The 21839-nt window shown below is 31.2% G+C and overlaps 1 protein-coding gene across 3 annotated transcripts in view; it reads left to right on the top strand.

The window, feature by feature from the left end:
* The first annotated feature begins 296 nt into the window (after window positions 1–296).
* The window catches only part of LOC107443360 (cytochrome P450 4V2), a 41083-nt gene continuing 19540 nt past the window's right edge, over window positions 297–21839 (top strand). Inside the window, exons 1-5 of one of the 3 annotated variants that reach the window (XM_087166266.1) lie at window positions 297–470; window positions 7442–7640; window positions 12479–12591; window positions 14268–14353; window positions 16271–16461. In XM_087166266.1, the coding sequence (XP_087022392.1) occupies window positions 372–470; window positions 7442–7640; window positions 12479–12591; window positions 14268–14353; window positions 16271–16461 (688 nt within the window). In that variant the 5' untranslated portion in view covers window positions 297–371. Of the gene's footprint in view, window positions 471–7209; window positions 7349–7441; window positions 7641–12478; window positions 12596–14267; window positions 14354–16270; window positions 16462–21839 lie in introns of those variants that run through there. The other 2 variants (XM_087166265.1, XM_087166267.1) reach the window with 2 other exon arrangements.

Here is a 21839-nt window from a genome sequence, read left to right as displayed (position 1 = left end):
GAATGCAACCAATTAAAAACTGTATTCACCTGTTCACACTTTCTTAATGAAAATTCTAGACAACTTTTGTTTCTCTTATAATTTAGTTTTATGTAATTACCAGACAGGCATGCAAATGTGATGTAACTTTTATTCCAATGTTAACAAATAAATAAATATAAATGCTACCTATTCGTTTATATAGATTCATGAAGGACTCGTTTCAATTTTTGATTGAATCTTTATTGGAATAAGATATTACGAGATTATCTCTGCATCACGATTGGAAAAAAAGTATCCTTTTCACACGAATGTTGAGAACATTGTAAGGGAATTTGGGAAGATGTAGTCGCGAGTGATTGTTTTGGTTGTCACAATCCATTGCTGTTGAAATGGTGCTTGGGCACCAATCCTTCACCGACAATTGCAGTCAAGAATATGCAATCCTATGGGATATGAGGAGCTTAAGGGCCCTTTATGGCGTTGATAAGGTACAATATTTCTAAAAGCAATAATTATAATTATAATATGTGTTCCTTTTCATATTTTTTTTTCTATGTTGAAGTAATTGAGATTCGTATTAGAGAAAGGTTAAGTGGTAATATGGATGGTTTCTGAATGTAAACAATTACAAGCTTTCTAAAACCGGAAGGAATTTAGAAAGCTTCCGGTGTATCCCTCCGCCTTATGTTATGCTTACGAGGCGATGCGTGAACAGGCTTAATAGTCTCTGGAGTTTTATTAATGTGAATTATATTTAAATAGTCAGCGTAATTTTTTCATTCTTAAGAGTTTCCTGTAATTTATAAATTCTAACTGGTTGTAAGCCTAAAACAAATTTAAGAAAATTAATATCACAGCATAAACAAATTGTGAGGTTTGCCAGGTTTTATCCTTATTATCCCTTATTTGCCTAATAAAGGATAATAAGGACAAAATCCCGTATTTGGCTATGTTTGTGTAAAATAGCACCGTTGGTCATTCTTTTTGTGTCGAATCATAGCAAGTTAGCAGTCTTCCGAATTCATTTGTTGTTTGTTGAAAGAGCGTGTTATATTGCAAACACTACACGTGTAACATTATTGGATATTTACATTGGCTTTTTCAAGCTTAGGCGTAAAACTCTGTTGGAAGTAATAACCCGGAAGTCTTACGACGAATTTTAACCCTTAGCGCCATCTGCGAACCATGGTAGGCTCTCCATGTTACGCAAATGCTGGTCAGTTCCATCAAAAAGTCCTCGACGAAGGCAAAATTTCTCTCAATACATGATTCCTTGTCTTCTGGATTGGGTTTAAAATTACAAGGCTACGGTGTTGAATATTAGTAGTCGTAATCCCAAAATAGAGTCGGCTGCTTAACGACGATAATGAAATTAAATAAAATCATGGTAAATTTACAATAGCATACCAAACATCGTACACAGAAACATGAAGAGCTGTTTATATAATATATTTTTTTTTTATAAACCGCCTATACAAAGATTTGGAATAAATTAATGTTCTATATTTATGCTTAATGAGTCCAGATGGCTCAGTGATTAAAGGAACTTAGCCGTCTCTGTGATGGACTGGGGTTCGATCCGTGGTGACGATTTAATGTGCGCCTAGCTTCAAATCGATGGGTCTCGAAGAAAAAGGCATTTTGTGTGCCTAGGTAGGAAAATAAAATAAGAAAAACTCAGAGTTACTCAAGTACTTTGAAAGTATTACATTTGCTTACAACGAGTAGCTTACAAAATTGTAGATGTTTCGATCTCTGCGTAAATAATATATTTTCAAGTAAAATATGAGAGATAGATGAACTACATGTTAAAAACTTTATACATATTTTTCAAAATTTCATCTTTATGTATATTCGGTATATTATATTCGAAAAACAGTAATCAAATACTTTGAGTGTTGCAAACGATTTCTTCGCCTTCTAAATATATAGTTAAAAACTAAATTAAAACTTAAAAGCTTACTGTGCATATAACCTCTTTGAGGAAAAATCTGTTGTCGCAGCAACAAATGAAGATTGTTAAAACGTTATGAAGAATTAGGAATAATTTTTAGTAGTCGCGTGGCTTTAGGGACAACAGCCAATCATAAAAATATAATTCTTATTTTATTCTTTCGTGCATTCTTAATTGACAGAAAAATCACATGACTAAATTTTTAAAAAAAATTAAAAATTCTTGATATTTTAGCTGTTATTAGAATAATGAAATTAATACAAGTTACAACTGTATTTAAAAATTATTTACTCATCCTTTATTTAATGGTATTTTCTAGTAATAATTATTTATCATAATTTTTTAATACTATTCCCTGCTTTTATACGTTTTCCATTTTGATAATTTTTCAAAGTTAGAGGTTTAAAAGTAAAACTCTTCTTTTTATGTATAACTCAAAAAGCAAATATAAAATAGCGTTTGATTTTTATATATAAAAGCAAAATCGAAATGTTATTTAATTATGCAACATTTTATGAAAAACCAATTAAAATTGCTGAAACACTATGACTTGTGAAAAACTACTTTACGGTTCTTTAACAGTAATTTATAAGATAATAAGTACTCTTATAAGATTTGTGTAAAACTGTGTCAATATGCAATTACACTTAAAATAGCATAGAACTAATTTTTTTGGGGGCTATTTTTTTGCACCATTGCTTTTTATACTATTATTAAATAATCACTTGGGAGAAAAATATTTAACTATTTTTTAAAAAAAATAAATAAACAAATAAATACAAACTAAAAAAAAAAGCATGGGGATGAAGTTGCTATGAGTAACCGAGCACAATTATTTGTTTTAAATTCCAATCTAATAGGATTGGAAAATGGTCTATGTCTCTGATACCCATAGGAGTTGACTATGTCTCTGATACCAATTTTATGTCAATAGCAAAACAAATTGGGCTCTTTTAATTGAATAATTTTCAATTTTAATGTAGCAATATTGCTTAAAGAAAAGAAAACTACTGCGAAGAAAGCGCTTGGGTTGGTTAGTTCCATAATATATTACAAAATTTCAATATTAGGGAGGAAAGAATTTACTTGCAAAAGAGTTAAAACCATTCTTTCAGTATATATTATGCATCTTTTTTTCTTCCCTTCTGCTATTAATGATATATTTTATGTCAGAAATTATATCATTCATTGAAAATCCTATTGAAGATGAGTAATTGCGGGGGATATTGCATATTTATAGACTACGAATATAGACAGAAAATCAATAATAGCTTTTAATGTTGTTGTTGTAGTCGTCCATTAGGGCAGAGGGGGTGCGACTGTTTTTGTTTTCCAGTGGCGCCATCTATGGGCGAGAATTCGACTTATGCCTCGCACATACGCCACATCCGTTCATAGAGAGGACCCATTCATTTATCTACAGATCGTAATTTTGAGATGAATTGGAGAAAGATCAATCTTCAATTCAGTACCCCCAGAAGTAAAATGTGTTATGGGAACATGGAGGACTTTGTGACCAGACAGATTTAACATTCACCAATCACTTATAAGGAGTCTTCGGCTGGCTGGATTCTTACTCCCGTACTCATGAACGGGAGTCCAGTTTCCTGCCGACCAGGCTTTCCGGCCCTATAGTATTCGTAAATTCGGAAACTTTTTCATAACTTTTAATAATGTTGTTTTCGCGTCAAAAAATCTAACCCTAAAAGGTACACTGCTCAATTAATCTCATAAAAACAAAATAAAAACTGAGTGGTAGTTACGTTGAGACAAGTTGGAAAAATATGGTTTCCTGCGAACAAAGTTGTAGGTTCGTATGTACTGATATTAGCTGCTCTAAAATTTTAATTTCAAGAAAATCATTTTGTCAAAAGTTAATTTTCGGAAGAATTTTTAATTTCTTTAAGTGGTAAAAACTGCTGAGAAAAGTTTTTGTAGTTTTAATAAAATAAAGAAAAATAATTATATCTACTGTGTATCTTTCTTTTATATCAACTTGATTATCACAACATTACAAACATTATTTTTTTCAAAGTTTTAAAATACATTTTTTTTAAGTTGTCGAGTAAAGGTTTTTTTGAAAAATAATTTATATTTTTATTAAAAGAAAATTTAAAAAGAATATTTGCATTTTTTTTAAAATGAGTTTCAAAAAGGCGCTCTGGATCCGAATGTCATTTAATTATCACAAATAATGACTCAAAAAATTTTATTTTATTAACATATTCATAACAATGTTTTCAAAGAATGTTTAACATTTTAAACATATGAGTGACGTATTTGGAAATAAATCTAAACCATTTAAAGTAGCTGAATAAACTCAGATAAGCATAAATTGTTCGATTATATTGTCGCTATTGAAATCTTTAATACTCACGAAACGAAGAACAAAATTTCTTACTCAAGGGAAATATGTCGATTTTGAAAAATCATAATTTGCACTTCTCTTTTTACTATTACATATAGTGTGCAAAGTAAAGAAACGAACATCCAAAATTACTTTCGATGTAATGTTCGCATTTTCAAGCACTAGGACTCAATTTTAATGAATCGAGACCCTGACCTCAAATATGCTAATTAATTTGTGCAAACGATATTTTAAGTTATGAAGTCAGAAGCAAGACCTTACTTAGTCTGAATAAGCATACTTTTTTTTGACGTATTTGGGTTATTGATCCTCTAAATAGGTAGAGGATTAGCGACAATCTGAAAAAATATGATCCCAATTGTTCAATTAGGAAATCGATTGAATGTTTGGGCCCCTTAATGCGAATTTTCCTTCTTGCGTATTACGCTACATATGGGAAAGTTTTTAAGTGAATAAGAAAAAAAAACTTTAGTATGCAAAATAAAGTAATAATATTTTGTGCGTTGGGTAAAATTGTGCCTAAATCTGTTTTGATAACTAATTTTAAGTGAAGATAAAATATAACACTACCTGAAATATTAAAAAAAAATGTTAGGTATTAATAAAGTAAATTCTTAAGTTTTTAACTTTTAATTTAAACTTTTTAGATAATTTTAACGAAAAATTTTCAAACAGCTTCATGTTTCCGTGAAGAAATGCGCGTTAATATAAATTCTGACGCGAGTTTGATGTTATTGTTCTAAACTCACTTATTCATTATTTTGTATGTAAAAGAAAGTAATTGTATTTTGTGTGCTGGGTAAAATGCGAACCATGAACTGCTGCCAATGAACATGTGGGTGACCATTTTGATCTGCCTGCAAAGGGACCGAGGGTAAGTGTTGTATCGGTCCTCGTAAAACCGATCTACCGTAAAGTGCTCGACTTCGCAAATAGATCGTCGGGTTGCTTTAGTGGAGGAGATATTGATTATGCAGAGGATCAACATTGTGATGGCATTGTCTTTGGATTATCCTCTGGGATGTTTCCCAGAGCGTCAGCAATAGTCTATTGTGCAACTTTAGTGGGGCGTAAACAGAACACTACTGCATACCTTAATGTCAACTAAAAATTTATGAGATCAATATAAGGCTCTTTAGGCTTCAAAAAGCTGTAAGAGAAAACAATAATGAAAGACCTGTGCACCAACCAATACTTTTCACTATGTATCTGTAATGCACACAAAGTCACAATTTGCTATTTTATCAAAACTGAGATTGGAATTACATATATAATAAGCTTGACTCGTTCAAATCATTTCCTTTATTTATGCAGACTAGGAAGATGCAACCTCTGCTCGCTCTGCTCACCCACCCTATTGTCTAGATTCTGATTCCACTCCCACGCATCTGAATGACCTCTGACCTGAGGGGGTATGAAAGGGGATGAAGCGTCGTATATAGTGGGGGAGGAAAAAGTTAAAATAGAAGGACTCTTTCGTGAGAGATGAGATTGATTATGGACATGATGCTGATAGACAGTAGATGAAGGAGAAGGGAGCAATGGGGCCCCTGAAATAAAAGCTAGACTTTGCTTTTATTTTATTTAAATACTTGTATATTTTCAAATATTGAGCACAATAATCCAGAATCTAAAATAAATATGTATATAATAGACTTAATTTTCGTCGCACTAGAGCTGCACAATGGGCTATTGGCGACGGTCTGGGAAACATCCCTGAGAAGGATCCGAGGACGTGCCATCGCAATTTTGATCCTCTGCAAACGGGATTGCTCCCCTACTTTGGTAGCCCGACGACCTGCGCGTGAAGTCGAGCACTTCATGGTAGTACAGTTTAACGAGGACTGATACCGCACACCCTCGTCCGTCCCTACCCAGGGTTAATCAAAGTGGTCACCATCCCGCTTACTGACCACAGTCAGTGATGCTTGACTTCGGTGTTCTATTTTGAATCGTGTCTTTATGATCAGTCCACTGCAGGACAAATATGTATATGTGATAAGTTCCCGTCATCATTCTGCGTATTTCAAAAGACGAACCTCTAATAAAACCGTTTCACAAGAATGGTTGTCTCCAGAGTTGGGCAAAAATGTAATCGATTACATTTTTCGATTACAGTAATCGCTTGTAATCATAATTTCAAGATAACGTAATTTTGATTACAGCTGTAACCGTGATTACAACAATCAATTTCAGTTATCAATTACTTGTAATCATGATTACAACTTAGAATACAGCTGCAATCGTGATTACAATAGTCGATTACAGTAGTCAATTACTTGTAATAGTGATCACAACTTTTAATCATTTTGATTACAGTAATCAATTACTTGTAATCTTGATTCATCAAAATTTTGATTACAACTGTAATCGTGATTCCCAGTAATTGCGATTTGGAAGTAATTTTTTTGCCGGCCAGGTGGCCGAGCGGTTAGCGGGCCTGACTGCGGAGCCAATGGCTGCGGGTTCGAATCCCGCTCTGGGCATGGATGTTTCTCTCTTTGTGTTGTCCTCTGTTGTGTGTGATGTGTGAATGTGGCCCACCCTATGAACGGGTTTGTGGCAGTGTGGCATGGGTAATGTTGTTCGCCTCCGTGACTTTGGTTCACAGGTGCCCACTGGGTAACGTAAAATGAGTAACAATTCCGGCATCTTCTAAGGCGAAGAATAAAGTTCAGTTCCATTTGAAAAAAAAAGTAATTGCGATTCCAAGTAATCAAAGTAAAAACGATTACGGTTAATTATGATTGCAAGTAATCAGAATATATGATTACACGTAATCGTGATTACAAGTAATTGATTACATAGCAGTAATCATCTGTAATCAATTATAGCTGTAATCGATTACTATGATCGACGCTCAACTCTGGTCACATATATTATAAAAAATTTTATGATAAGGAAAGTTTTGGAATTGTCGTATTCTGAAAAGATGCTTTTAAACAAAGACATCTTATTGTCAACAAAGAAATTGTTATGTTTTCCTACCAAAAAATGCCTTTTCGAAAATTTGGAGTTGTAACTTATCATTGTATTTCACGAAGGTGTGTATTTGAAAAATTCCACTCATTTTGTGCTACAAGTCTGTTTGTTCGGCCAGTAATATTTAAATTACAATCTTAAATATTCTTTTCTAGTGGGAATATCTAGAGGAATTTTATTGGAAAGCCTGCTTGATAATCAGCTCATCTGGTCTCTTGTTTGTCTCCCTATGCTACCACATGCTCCTAACTCCCAGTCATCAGCCTGGATTGAAAAATGTCCCCTTCATTTGGATACCTTTAGTGAGATATTTATTTCGTCTCAGAACGTTATCAGATGCCCTCACCAATATCTGTAAGTAGAAAATCCTGATTTTGAAACTAGAAAACAAGCGAAACAAAATAAATAAATAAATGGATTTTCTTCATAATTTAATTATTATTATGCTCAGAGATCCGTAATCTTAAAGTATGTATTTTGATACTTGAAAATGAAGCAAAAAGGCATACACATTTGTGATCATACAGTCGAAGCCCGTTATAGTGAGCCGTTTGCGTATATAGCAATAAGTTCACTATAAATGGGGGTTTACTATATCCAAATTCCTTGAAAAGATCATTTTCAGCTATATGACTGTAGTATTGTTTAACGAACTTATTAAATATATAAGTTAATTATGAAATATATATATATATATATATATATATATATATATATATATATATATATATATATATATATATATATATACGTATATCCATTTCGGGCAAATCCGTGGCTAAAATTATTTGCAAAACAGGCAATTTATGTTTCTCTTTTCTATTTTTACTTAAATAAACATCTATTTTCTAAAACTATTTAAGGTCAACTTTTTTAAATTATCCAGTATAATATTACCTTGCGCACATCCATTTTGGGCCCATCCTTGATAACTAACAAATCAATGCACAGAACAACAAATCACTTCAGCAGTGCAGTAAGAACGGCACTTTAAAACCTTCTAGTTACACTCAATTTGCTCTTTTGTTATTGACTGTAGTATTAGCTATATGACTGTAGTATTGTTTAATGAACTAAATATATAAGTTAATTATGAAATATATATATATATATATATATATATATATATATATATATATATATATATATATATATATATATATATATATATATATATATATATATATATATATATATATATATATATATATATATATATATATATATATATATATTATATATATATATATGAAATGGATCTTACGATTAAAATAGATTTCATGGATGAAATACTCAGGGTGCCAGTACTCTCTACCGTAATTTTTTACAGTATAACTAAAGAACGGTTGATCAACTAATTTAGTTTTAAAGCATGAATAATAGATAAATAGTACATAATAGTAATAAACATTTAGTTTTAAAACATCACTATAAAAAGTAATCCTTAATATTGTAATCGCGTCTTATAATTACTTTATTAGATGTAATTAGATATTCAATGTTATTATGAACATTTGTAATTAAAGTTAAATAGGATTGCTCGTAATTATCATTACTTTTAATTACGACACTATGATATTTTAACTATAAAATTTGAGATATGCAAATTAATACGAATACACATAGTTAGTTATCTGTAATCAATTATTGTTATAATTGATTCTTGTTGTCAATGCCTAAAGGCCCAGTTGTGTTCGGAATATCTATAATTATGATATTATGAATGAATAAGAAGGTATCAGGCAAAAAATAAATAAGCAAATAAATTGTAATAAATATATTTCAAAGAATCTACGATACTTGAAATATATTTATTCACAATATATTTTTATTTTTTTATGTTATGAGCGTCGTTGAACAGCCGTTCGTTGAGTTTGCGACGACTTGAGTTTAACTCAGTTGATTTGTAATTTTGAACCAAATCCAGAAGACAAGGTAACTCCTGGATTAAGCATTAGGTGAAATTTGTCTTCACGGAGGACTTTTTGATGGAACTAACCATTATTTGCGTTATATGGAGAGGAAGACCACAAGAACATCCCACGGTTAGCTTGACAGCAAGGGGACTCTAACTCACGATCCGCTTACCAATGAGGATATTTTAACGTCTGCACTGTGGTCGGTGCATGTCAGATGCGGAATTCGGATGATTCTGGGATTCGAACCCGGTTCACCTCATTCGAAGGCGAACGCTCGATCCCCTGAGCCATCGCGACTTTAGCTTTGCAATAACTAAAATGAACTTTCTTTTCTTGATGATGAGCATATTGTTTTTTAAAAAAAAAATATTTTAAGATCCAAAAATGTTTTATTGTATTAGCATATATTAACAGAATGTTATTGGGATAAAACTTATTATTTAGCTAATTATTTCGGTTACCTTTGCAATTTTATCTTCAAATTTGTTTTCTAAATTCTTGTTTAATTTTTGTTGTGGTGAAAACTCGTTAAATGTTTTTGCAGAAGAGGTTATTTAGTAATAATAAGAAAAGTAAATTTCTAATCATATTTTACAATTTTTTTCATTATTTTGATTGCGCATTTTATTGACTAGATACAGTTGAATACGTAGCTTATAATGAAGTAAATTTAACGTATTGTATAATGCTATACAAATACTGTTGGAAAATTGTTTTAATAAATATGATTATCATTAAATGTAGCGTAATAAGAAAGTATCATTTTATAATAAATTATTTTATTATAAAAAGTATCACTTTTTAGTTTTAAACCTTTAATTTTGAATAATCAAAATCAAAAATGAAATAAGATAATATTAAATAAATGGGTTATTCTCACAAAATTCAAGAAGTTTCAGTATTTGTCACTAGGTAAAATGGCGATTTTGTTGAAAATTTATTTACTGCCATTATTATTAAATTTCTATAATGATTTTACATTGGTTTTAATAATTATATATACAGTATACTTTCGATATCTCAAAGCTCAAAAGAGGCTAAAAAAAGTTCGAGATAACAAGTTCAAAACTAAATATGTTCTAAAATTAGAAAAACACATTCTAAAATATTATTCTAAAAAGTAGAGTCAAAAAACATAAGAATAACTAGCATTAAATATGTATGTAATGATAGTGGACTATAAGTCAAAACACATCTATGATAATTTTATTTTTAAAAGAAAGGCAAAATAATTATGCAATAAATATAAAAGAATTATTTTATCAAAAACTTACTTTGCAATTTTCAAGAAAAAATTCAATTTCTGTTTCTAAAAAAAATTCTACAGAACAAGGTTTTAAGAAGAAACTTTTCGACATAGGAATTTAAAATAACATCATGTGGATATATAATGTCAAGAGTAAAATATATTTTTGACACAATAATGTTTTAAGTTCGAAACATCGAGAATGTTCTATATTTAAAAATCTACGTTAAATTTCAAAATGTCGTTTCCCTGGCATACTATAAATAATATTTGCAACAATTACTTGCTTTAAAACTCCATATACATTTTTCAGTTTTTATTTCTTGACATTTAAACTAATAAACGCATTTCTAGAGTATGTGCCCAAAGAATGATTTCAGAAATATTTTGTTAAAATAAGTTTTCCTGTCAATAATTTGTGCGCCTAACGAAAATGTAAAATTTTTCTGGCCACTTATTTTCATTTCTCCATAGCCTATATTAATTGCGGCAGTGTTTAATAATCTTGTTTTAATTGTATTTATTGTTTTAATTGTTTTAATTGTAATTATTTTTCTTGTTTTAAGTCCTTTTGTTAGAACACGCGTTTAAATTGCATGATTGGTAAGTCGTTTTGTTACCTTCGAGAAAAAACAGAGAAGCCAACTTTAGAGAGTGTATATATATATATATATATATATATATATATATATATATATATATATATATATATATATATATATATATATATATATATATATATATATATATATATATATATATATATATATATATATATATATATATATATATATATATATATATATATATATTTATATAATAAATAAATACAAGAAAACACGAAGAAAGTTAAGAAAAACAATAAGTTTTATTTATTGCGCATAAGCTGCAAGTAAACAGGACTCATTAGATAAGTTTAAAATGAAGATAAAATAAAGAAAAATTATAGATATGTGAAAAGAGGGGGTAAAATAATAAGTAAAAAAATAACAAACAACAGTTTTTAAACAAAAAATATAAAAAAAGGATGAAATTTTATTTAAAAAAAAACGGAAAAAAAAGATAATCTTTTCGCCAGTCCACACGATTATATCCGCAAAAAAGAGTGCCTTCTGATATTGTATCAATATAGCCAAAGCAAAATATATTAATACAATAGTGTGAGAAGCACTCAAGAAATTTTTTTGCAAAAACTACAACAAATAAAATAAAACACAATAAGTAAAAATAAGTAAAAATAACATGCAAAAACAGAAAATAAAATAAAATAAAAAGAAAAAACAGTAGAACATAGACTATAAAGCGAGTAGCAAAATCTGATGTACTTACATGGACGGGAAATTTTTCAAGAATGATTTAAAAATGTCTTCGCAACAAGATTGCCAGATTACAAAATATGAAAACAAAAGAGCAAATTGAGTGTAACTAGAGGGTTTTAAAGTGCCGTTCTTACTGCACTGCTGAAGTGATTAGTTATTCTGTGCATTGATTTGTTAGTTACCTAGGATGGACCCGAAATGGATGTGCACAAGGTAATATTATACTGGATAATTTAAAAAAGTTGACCATAAATAGTTTTAGAAAATAGATGGTTATTTAAGTAAAAATATAAAATGGAAAAGAGAAACATAAATTGCCTGTTTTGCAAATAATTTTAACACGGATTTGTCCGAAATGGATTTGCACATGGAAAAATTATATAAATTATCAAAGAAAAATTTTTAATAGATAATTTTAACACGGATTTGCCCAAAATGGATTTGCACATGGAAAAATTGTATAAATTAATAAAGAAATTTTTAATAAATAATTTTACGCATTGATTTGCCCGAAATGGATTTGCACATGGAAAAATTTTATAAATTAATAAAGAAATTTTTAGTAGATAATTCTAGCCACGGATTGGTCCGAAATGGATTTGCACATGGAAAAATTAAATAGATTAACAAAGGAAATCATTTAGTAAAGATATATATATATATATATATATATATATTTATTACATTCATATTATTTATTTTGCCTAGATGTTATGAACTATATTCATGGTTTCTGTAAACTCTACGAAAAAGAGAAAATAGCTTGTATCACTATATTTAACAGAACAGTGGTATTTTTCTTCAAACCTGAGACTGCTGAGGTAAGTGATGAATTAAGTATAAAACAATAGTATTCTCTAATCCCCTTTCTTAATACTTATTTTTAAGATTTTCTTTCAAATGTAATCACTAGGTTAACTGTATATTAATGATAAAATTTTAAACACTGATTTATAGCAGAATATTAGTTTTGAAATTGTTTCTCCCATTTATTATTTCTGCGTCATCGTCACTCCTACGAATAATTTATCATCCAAGAACAAGTTTTGTTTCTCTATTTAGTAATTCTGGTGAAAGTATAAAAAATCTTTTTATTTATTGATTTGTTACAGGTAGTGTTATGAAATCAAGTAATACCTTTAATGCTATAAAATTACCCTTTTTTAAATAATTTGTTTTAAGTAGTGTTAAGAAATCAAGAGATTTCTTTGTTTTAAAATTGCCTTTTTTTAATGATTTGTTACAGGTAGTGTTATGAAATTAAGAGATTACTTAATGTTATAAAAAATTACTTTCTTTTAATGATTTGTTTCAGGTAGTATTAGAAGATTATGGGATTCCCTATATTTTTAAAATTACCCGTTTTAATAGTTTGTTTCAGGTAGTTTTTAAAAAATTAAGTGATTCAAAAGTTTATAAAAGTAGGGGAGAGTGAGGTCAATTGTAACATTTTTTACTTAACTATTTTTAACTAACAAAAAATCCAATATATTATTAGTACTAATTGACAGACGAGTAAAGTAGACTATCCTCTACTAGAAAAAAAATAAATACCTAATTTTAAATATTATTATATTAGTTATTAAGAATTTTTGACAGTCGTGCACCTGTTACAATTGTCCCCACTTACGGGGTCAATTGTAACAGTTCATAAATTCAACTAAAACATAGTTAATTATACATATTATCATAGTTGTGATATATTTTTTTATTGATCAAAATAGTAGTGATATTTTAGGAGTAAAAATAATAATGAGCAGAGACCTAAGGGGTTAAACTTTTAACTTTAAGGGGTTAAAAATTTTAATTTATGCTGTGAAGGGTGACAAATAAAATAATGCACATGCAACATAATATAAATGATATAGGAAACTATTGGTGGTTCTTAAAGAGTTAAGTAATGGTTTGTAAACATAAGATTATTTATTTTCAGCTGTTACAATCGTCCCTTTACTTATTGTTACAATTGTCCCCAAGACGCCATTTTAGCTTCATTTGTTAAAAACAATGCTAGTTAATTAGCAAAACTAATCTTTTTTTTTATTGAAATGTTAATTAAGGTGTCCACTTACATATTCGGTTACTGATTTTTATTTGTTTAAACGAAATTACTCTGTTACAATATAATATTCTAATACCAAAAAAAGTACTTGCGTGCCGTGAAAATATCTTTTGTGATGTAACTCTTTCAAAAGTACATAAAAATGGTTGCCATCAGGGGTGTACATGTAGATTTATTAAATACACCTTATGCGCCACCTAGGAACCAAATCTAGAACCCGACACTCGAAATTTTTGCTCTGTTACAATCGTACCCTGTTACAATTGACCCCACTCTCCCCTACCTTTCTTCAATATTTTTTTCAGATAAAATTAAGATATTCTTTTTATGTTTTAAAGTTACATTTCTAAATGATTGACTTCAGGTAGTGTTAGGAAATTAAGCGGAATCTTTATGACTTTAAATATTATATTTCTTTATGATTTTCTTTTTCAGTTAGTGTTGGGAAGTTCTAAGTTCGTTAAAAAAGGTTATGAGTATAAAGTTTTTAATGCACTTTTGAGGGAAGGATTATTTACGAGGTAAGTAAAATTTTAAATAATGGTGTTCTATATTGAAAATTCGTACTATATATATTTCTTAGAGTTCTTCGCAAATATCATTAAAAAATATATACACAAATGTACATAATGTGTCTTTAACTAATGCTCAAGTCAAAAATAACCAAACAAAAATGCAAATAAACTTAACTAATAGTAAATGATAAAAACGAAAATTAAAACTTCGAATCCTGATTGATAATCAAGAGAAATTGAAAACAGCTGAAATGAGTTTATAATAAACATCTCCAAGTTCTATAAAGCAATGTTTTTTTTGTTTTTGTTTTTCTCCTTTCCTTTTGATGTAATTTTTCGGTATTTTTCTTGTTGTTGTTAATTTACGCCGCACTTAGAGCTGCACAATGGGCTATTGGCGACGGTCTGGGAAGCATCCCGGAGGATGATCCAAAGATATGCCATCACAATTTTGATCCTCTGCGGAGGGGATGACTCCCCCGCTTCGGTAGCCCGACGACCTGCGCGCGAAGTCGAGCACTTTACGGTAGCACAGTTTAACGAGGACCAATACCGCACACCCTCGGTCCCTACGCAGACTGATCCAAGTGGTCACCCACCCGCACACTGACAGTAGCCAGAGATGTTTGACTTCGGTGATCTGCTGGGAACCGTGTCTTAACGATCAGTCCACTGCGGGACCGGTATTTTTCTATCTGCTTGAGTTTATTTTTAAAGATCATTTCTCTAAAAATTATTTTGAAATTAATTTCTGTCTATTTGAAATAACTTTAAAAGAAGACCATTTCCTAGATATTTCTTTTCTAGTAAGTGTATATGTTTCGGTGATGGGAATGTAAGACGTCAAATGAAACAATATGGCAATATAGTAAAAGATAACAAACCATCAAGAAACTCACAAAACTCCAATTAACAGGTTATTCGTTAAAAATTCATTTAAAAGTTGTTATTAAAAGAACAATTAAAAACTTAAACTTTCGATTGTAAACATCTCACATCCGCGCAGGAACTATTCCGGTTCGTCCTCCTACCATCTGTCTTCGATCCAATACTCGATCCTTCTACATCGGCTTTTCATGCTATCTCAGCTGTCGCAACCAACAGTCTCTACAGTAAGTTTATGACAGCTCGAGCTTATTTTCACAACAAAACTCTGTCTCCTAGAGATTACTTATAATCAAAATTGATCGCGAAATATGGTCTCACGATATGTTGAAGGCTTAATCAGCAGTTTCAAAACTTTGCATCTGAGTTTTTATACTTCAATAATTTCACTTTATAATTCGATTAAGCATCATTAGCATTTAGAACTGGATTAAACAATGCGAGTGGGTGAAAGTGATTATTTATGATCGATTTTTTTTAAAAATAATTTTTGTCCAAACATAACATACTGTGCACTGAAAACCGGAATGGCTCAGGAGTTAGAGTACTTGCTTCCCAAAGAGGCGATTTGCGTTTGAATCACAACTATAGCTGGACAATTTGTCTACTGCTTTTGGGTGGTATAGGCAGTAATACTAACTTAGAAATTTCTAAAATTCTGAACGAATCATGATTTAGAATCTTCTTGTCGTTGGGTTAACCATGAGAGTGTTTCATATCTTTGCTCTCAATGTAACGCTAAGTTTCGTTAAGAACTCCTCAAAGTAAACAATTTTGTCCCGATTCCAAGATTCATCTTGTCTTCTGAGCTAAGTTTCAAACTATAGAATTGACTATTGGTTGCCACAAATACCATTTGCATCGGCTGTTCAACGCCAGCTATAATGTAAACTAAATAAAATGCGAGTGAATTTTACCTTTTATAACCATTTTTGAAACTGCTTTACATAAAACACAAAAATATAAAAAAAAAGAATTCAAAATTTAAAAAAAAATATTTAAAATTATTATTCAAAATTCATGCATTTACTTTTTTAGTGCAGGAGAAAAATGGCAAACCCGAAGAAAGCTGTTGACCCAAACTTTTCACTTTAAAATTCTGCAAGATTTTCTTCCAGTCTTACAAGAAAAATCTGAGACATTAGTGTCTAAATTGAATTCTTACCTGGATGAACCATATATAGAAGTAGATACAATCATGCATTCTTGCAGTATGGATGTGATATTGGGTGAGTTTCCGTATTCGTGAAAGGCATTTATAAAATTGCATGTTTGCAAGTAGAGTTAACCTTTTCTTTACGGCTGGTACACTAAGCGGACCAGAATGGCTTCATCATGCTAAGCGTCGTTAGCAAAGGGTTAATCAGAAATCACATGAATAAGAAATCATATCAAGTAGAGTTAACCCCTTGCTTACGGCTGGTATAATAAGTGAACAAGAATGGCTTCATCATGCTAAGCGTCGTAAGCAAAATTTTAAACAAAAATCACATCAATAAAGCGTCGTAAGCAAAAGGTTAAACAAAAATCACATCAAAAAAGCGTTGTAAGAAAAGATTTGACAGAAATCACATCAATAAGAAACCATATCAAGTAGAGTTATCCTTTTGCTTACGGCTGGTACAAAAAGTGAATCAGAATGGCTTCATCATGCTAAGTGTCGAAAGCAAAAGGTTAAACAGAAATCACATCAATAAAGCGTCGTAAACAAAAGGTTAAACAGAAATTATATCAATAAGAAATCATATGAAGTAGAGCTAACCCTTTGCTTACGGCTGGTATAATAAGTGAACCAGAATGGCTTCATCATGCTAAGCGTCGTATCAAAATTTTAAACAGAAATCACATCAGTAAGAAATCATATCAAGTAAAGTTAACCCCTTGCTTACGGCTGGTACAATATGTGAACCGGAATGGCTTCATCATGCTATGCGTCGTAAGCAAAAGGTTAAACAGAAATCACATCAATAAAGCATCGTAAGCAGAAGGTTAAACAAAAATCACATCAATAAAGCGTTGTAAGAAAAGGTTAAACAGAAATCACATCAATAGGAAATCATATCAAGTAGAGTTATCCTTTTGCTTACGGCTGATACAATAAGTGAATCAGAATGGCTTCATAATGCTAAGTGTCGAAAGCAGAAGGTTAAACAGAAATTACGTCAATAAAGCGTCGTAAGCAAAAGGTTAAACAGAAATTATGTCAATAAGAAATCATATCAAGTAGAGTTAACCCCTTGCTTACGGCTGGTACAATATGTGAACCAGAATGGCTTCATCATGCTATGCGTCGTAAGCAAAAGGTTAAACAGAAATCACATCAATAAAGCGTCGTAAGCAAAAGGTTAAATAAAAATCACATCAATAAAGCGTTGTAAGAAAAGGTTAAGCAGAAATAAAATCAATAAGAAATCATATACAGTAGAGTTATCCTTTTGCTTACGGCTGGTACAATAAGTGAATCAGAATGGCTTCATCATGCTGAAGTGTCGAAAGCAAAAGGTTAAACAGAAATTACGTCAATAAAGCGTCGTAAGCAAAAGGTTAAACAGAAATCACATCTGTAAAGCGTCGTAAAGAAAAGGTTAAACAGAAATTATATCAATAAGAAATCATATCAAGTAGAGCTAACCCTTTGCTTACGGCTGGTACAATATGTGAACCGGAATGGTTTCATCATGCTATGCGTCGTAAGCAAAAGGTTAAACAGAAATCACATCAATAAAGCATCGTAAGCAGAAAGCTAAACAAAAATCACATAAATAAAGCGTTGTAAGAAAAGATTAAACAGAAATCACATCAATAAGAAATCATATCAAGTAGAGTTATCCTTTTGCTTACGGCTGGTACAATAAGTGAATCAGAATGGATCATAATGCTAAGTGTCGAAAGCAGAAGGTTAAACAGAAATTACGTCAATAAAGCGTCGTAAGCAAAAGGTTAAACAGAAATTATGTCAATAAGAAATCATATCAATAAGAAATCATATCAAGTAGAGTTAGCCCTTTGCTTACGGCTGGTACAATAAGTGAACAAGAATGGCTTCATCATGCTAAGCGTAGTAAGCAAAATTTTAAACAGAAATCACATCAATAAGAAATCATATCAAGTAGAGTTAACCCCTTGCTTACGGCTGGTACAATATGTGAACCAGAATGGCTTCATCATGCTATGCGTCGTAAGCAAAAGGTTAAACAGAAATCACGTCAATAAAGCGTCGTAAGCAAAAGGTTAAACAAAAATCACACCAATAAAGCGTTGTAAGAAAAGGTTAAGCAGAAATAAAATCAATAAGAAGTCATATACAGTAGAGTTATCCTTTTGCTTATGGCTGGTACAAAAAGTGAATCAGAATGGCTTCATCATGCTAAGTGTCGAAAGCAAAAGGTTAAACAGAAATCACATCAATAAAGCGTCGTAAACAAAAGGTTAAACAGAAATTATATCAATAAGAAATCATATCAAGTAGAGCTAACCCTTTGCTTACGGCTGGTATAATAAGTAAACCAGAATGGCTTCATCATGCTAAGCGTCGTATCAAAATTTTAAACAGAAATCACATCAGTAAGAAATCATATCAAGTAAAGTTAACCCCTTGCTTACGGCTGGTACAATATGTGAACCGGAATGGCTTCATCATGCTATGCGTCGAAAGCAAAAGGTTAAACAGAAATCACATCAATAAAGCATCGTAAGCAGAAGATTAAACAAAAATCACACCAATAAAGCGTTGTAAGAAAAGGTTAAACAGAAATCACATCAATAAGAAATCATATCAAGTAGAGTTATCCTCTTGCTTACGGCTGATACAATAAGTGAATCAGAATGGCTTCATCATGCTGAAGTGTCGAAAGCAAAAGGTTAAACAGAAATCACATCAATAAGAAATCATATCAAGTAGAGTTAACCCCTTGCTTACGGCTGGTACAATATGTGAACCAGAATGGCTTCATCATGCTATGCGTCGTAAGCAAAAGGTTAAACAGAAATCAATAAAGCGTCGAAAGCAAAAGGTTAAACAAAAATCACATTAATAAAGCGTTGTAAGAAAAGGTTAAGCAGAAATAAAATCAATAAGAAATCATATACAGTAGAGTTATCCTTTTGCTTACGGCTGGTACAATAAGTGAATCAGAATGGCTTCATCATGCTGAAGTGTCGAAAGCAAAAGGTTAAACAGAAATTACGTCAATAAAGCGTCGTAAGCAAAAGGTTAAACAGAAATCACATCTGTAAAGCGTCGTAAACAAAAGGTTAAACAGAAATTATATCAATAAGAAATCATATCAAGTAGAGCTAACCCTTTGCTTACGGCTGGTACACTAGGCGAACCAGAATGGCTTCATCATGCTAAGCGTCGTATCAAAATTTTATACAGAAATCACATCAATAGGAAATCATATCAAATAAAGTTAACCCCTTGCTTACGGCTGGTACAATATGTGAACCGGAATGGTTTCATCATGCTATGCGTCGTAAGCAAAAAGGTTAAACAGAAATCACATCAATAAAGCATCGTAAGCAGAAAGCTAAACAAAAATCACATAAATAAAGCGTTGTAAGAAAAGATTAAACAGAAATCACATCAATAAGAAATCATATCAAGTAGAGTTATCCTTTTGCTTACGGCTGGTACAATAAGTGAATCAGAATGGATCATAATGCTAAGTGTCGAAAGCAGAAGGTTAAACAGAAATTACGTCAATAAAGCGTCGTAAGCAAAAGGTTAAACAGAAATTATGTCAATAAGAAATCATATCAATAAGAAATCATATCAAGTAGAGTTAACCCCTTGCTTACGGCTGGTACAATATGTGAACCAGAATGGCTTCATCATGCTATGCGTCGTAAGCAAAAGGTTAAACAGAAATCACGTCAATAAAGCGTCGTAAGCAAAAGGTTAAACAAAAATCACACCAATAAAGCGTTGTAAGAAAAGGTTAAGCAGAAATAAAATCAATAAGAAGTCATATACAGTAGAGTTATCCTTTTGCTTATGGCTGGTACAAAAAGTGAATCAGAATGGCTTCATCATGCTAAGTGTCGAAAGCAAAAGGTTAAACAGAAATCACATCAATAAAGCGTCGTAAACAAAAGGTTAAACAGAAATTATATCAATAAGAAATCATATCAAGTAGAGCTAACCCTTTGCTTACGGCTGGTATAATAAGTAAACCAGAATGGCTTCATCATGCTAAGCGTCGTATCAAAATTTTAAACAGAAATCACATCAGTAAGAAATCATATCAAGTAAAGTTAACCCCTTGCTTACGGCTGGTACAATATGTGAACCGGAATGGCTTCATCATGCTATGCGTCGAAAGCAAAAGGTTAAACAGAAATCACATCAATAAAGCATCGTAAGCAGAAGATTAAACAAAAATCACACCAATAAAGCGTTGTAAGAAAAGGTTAAACAGAAATCACATCAATAAGAAATCATATCAAGTAGAGTTATCCTCTTGCTTACGGCTGATACAATAAGTGAATCAGAATGGCTTCATCATGCTGAAGTGTCGAAAGCAAAAGGTTAAACAGAAATCACATCAATAAGAAATCATATCAAGTAGAGTTAACCCCTTGCTTACGGCTGGTACAATATGTGAACCAGAATGGCTTCATCATGCTATGCGTCGTAAGCAAAAGGTTAAACAGAAATCAATAAAGCGTCGAAAGCAAAAGGTTAAACAAAAATCACATTAATAAAGCGTTGTAAGAAAAGGTTAAGCAGAAATAAAATCAATAAGAAATCATATACAGTAGAGTTATCCTTTTGCTTACGGCTGGTACAATAAGTGAATCAGAATGGCTTCATCATGCTGAAGTGTCGAAAGCAAAAGGTTAAACAGAAATTACGTCAATAAAGCGTCGTAAGCAAAAGGTTAAACAGAAATCACATCTGTAAAGCGTCGTAAACAAAAGGTTAAACAGAAATTATATCAATAAGAAATCATATCAAGTAGAGCTAACCCTTTGCTTACGGCTGGTACACTAGGCGAACCAGAATGGCTTCATCATGCTAAGCGTCGTATCAAAATTTTATACAGAAATCACATCAATAGGAAATCATATCAAATAAAGTTAACCCCTTGCTTACGGCTGGTACAATATGTGAACCGGAATGGTTTCATCATGCTATGCGTCGTAAGCAAAAAGGTTAAACAGAAATCACATCAATAAAGCATCGTAAGCAGAAAGCTAAACAAAAATCACATAAATAAAGCGTTGTAAGAAAAGATTAAACAGAAATCACATCAATAAGAAATCATATCAAGTAGAGTTATCCTTTTGCTTACGGCTGGTACAATAAGTGAATCAGAATGGATCATAATGCTAAGTGTCGAAAGCAGAAGGTTAAACAGAAATTACGTCAATAAAGCGTCGTAAGCAAAAGGTTAAACAGAAATTATGTCAATAAGAAATCATATCAATAAGAAATCATATCAAGTAAAGTTAGCCCTTTGCTTACGGCTGGTACAATAAGTGAACAAGAATGGCTTCATCATGCTAAGCGTCGTAAGCAAAATTTTAAACAGAAATCACATCAATAAGAAATCATATCAAGTAGAGTTAACCCCTTGCTTACGGCTGGTACAATATGTGAACC

Source organism: Parasteatoda tepidariorum, chromosome 6, assembly GCF_982258835.1.
Source record: "Parasteatoda tepidariorum strain Cologne lab strain chromosome 6, Ptep-v5.0, whole genome shotgun sequence".
In the NCBI taxonomy this organism is placed as follows: Eukaryota; Metazoa; Arthropoda; class Arachnida; order Araneae; family Theridiidae; genus Parasteatoda; species Parasteatoda tepidariorum.
Note: the sequence above shows the minus strand (reverse complement) of the source record. Positions and strands in the feature narration are given on the sequence as shown.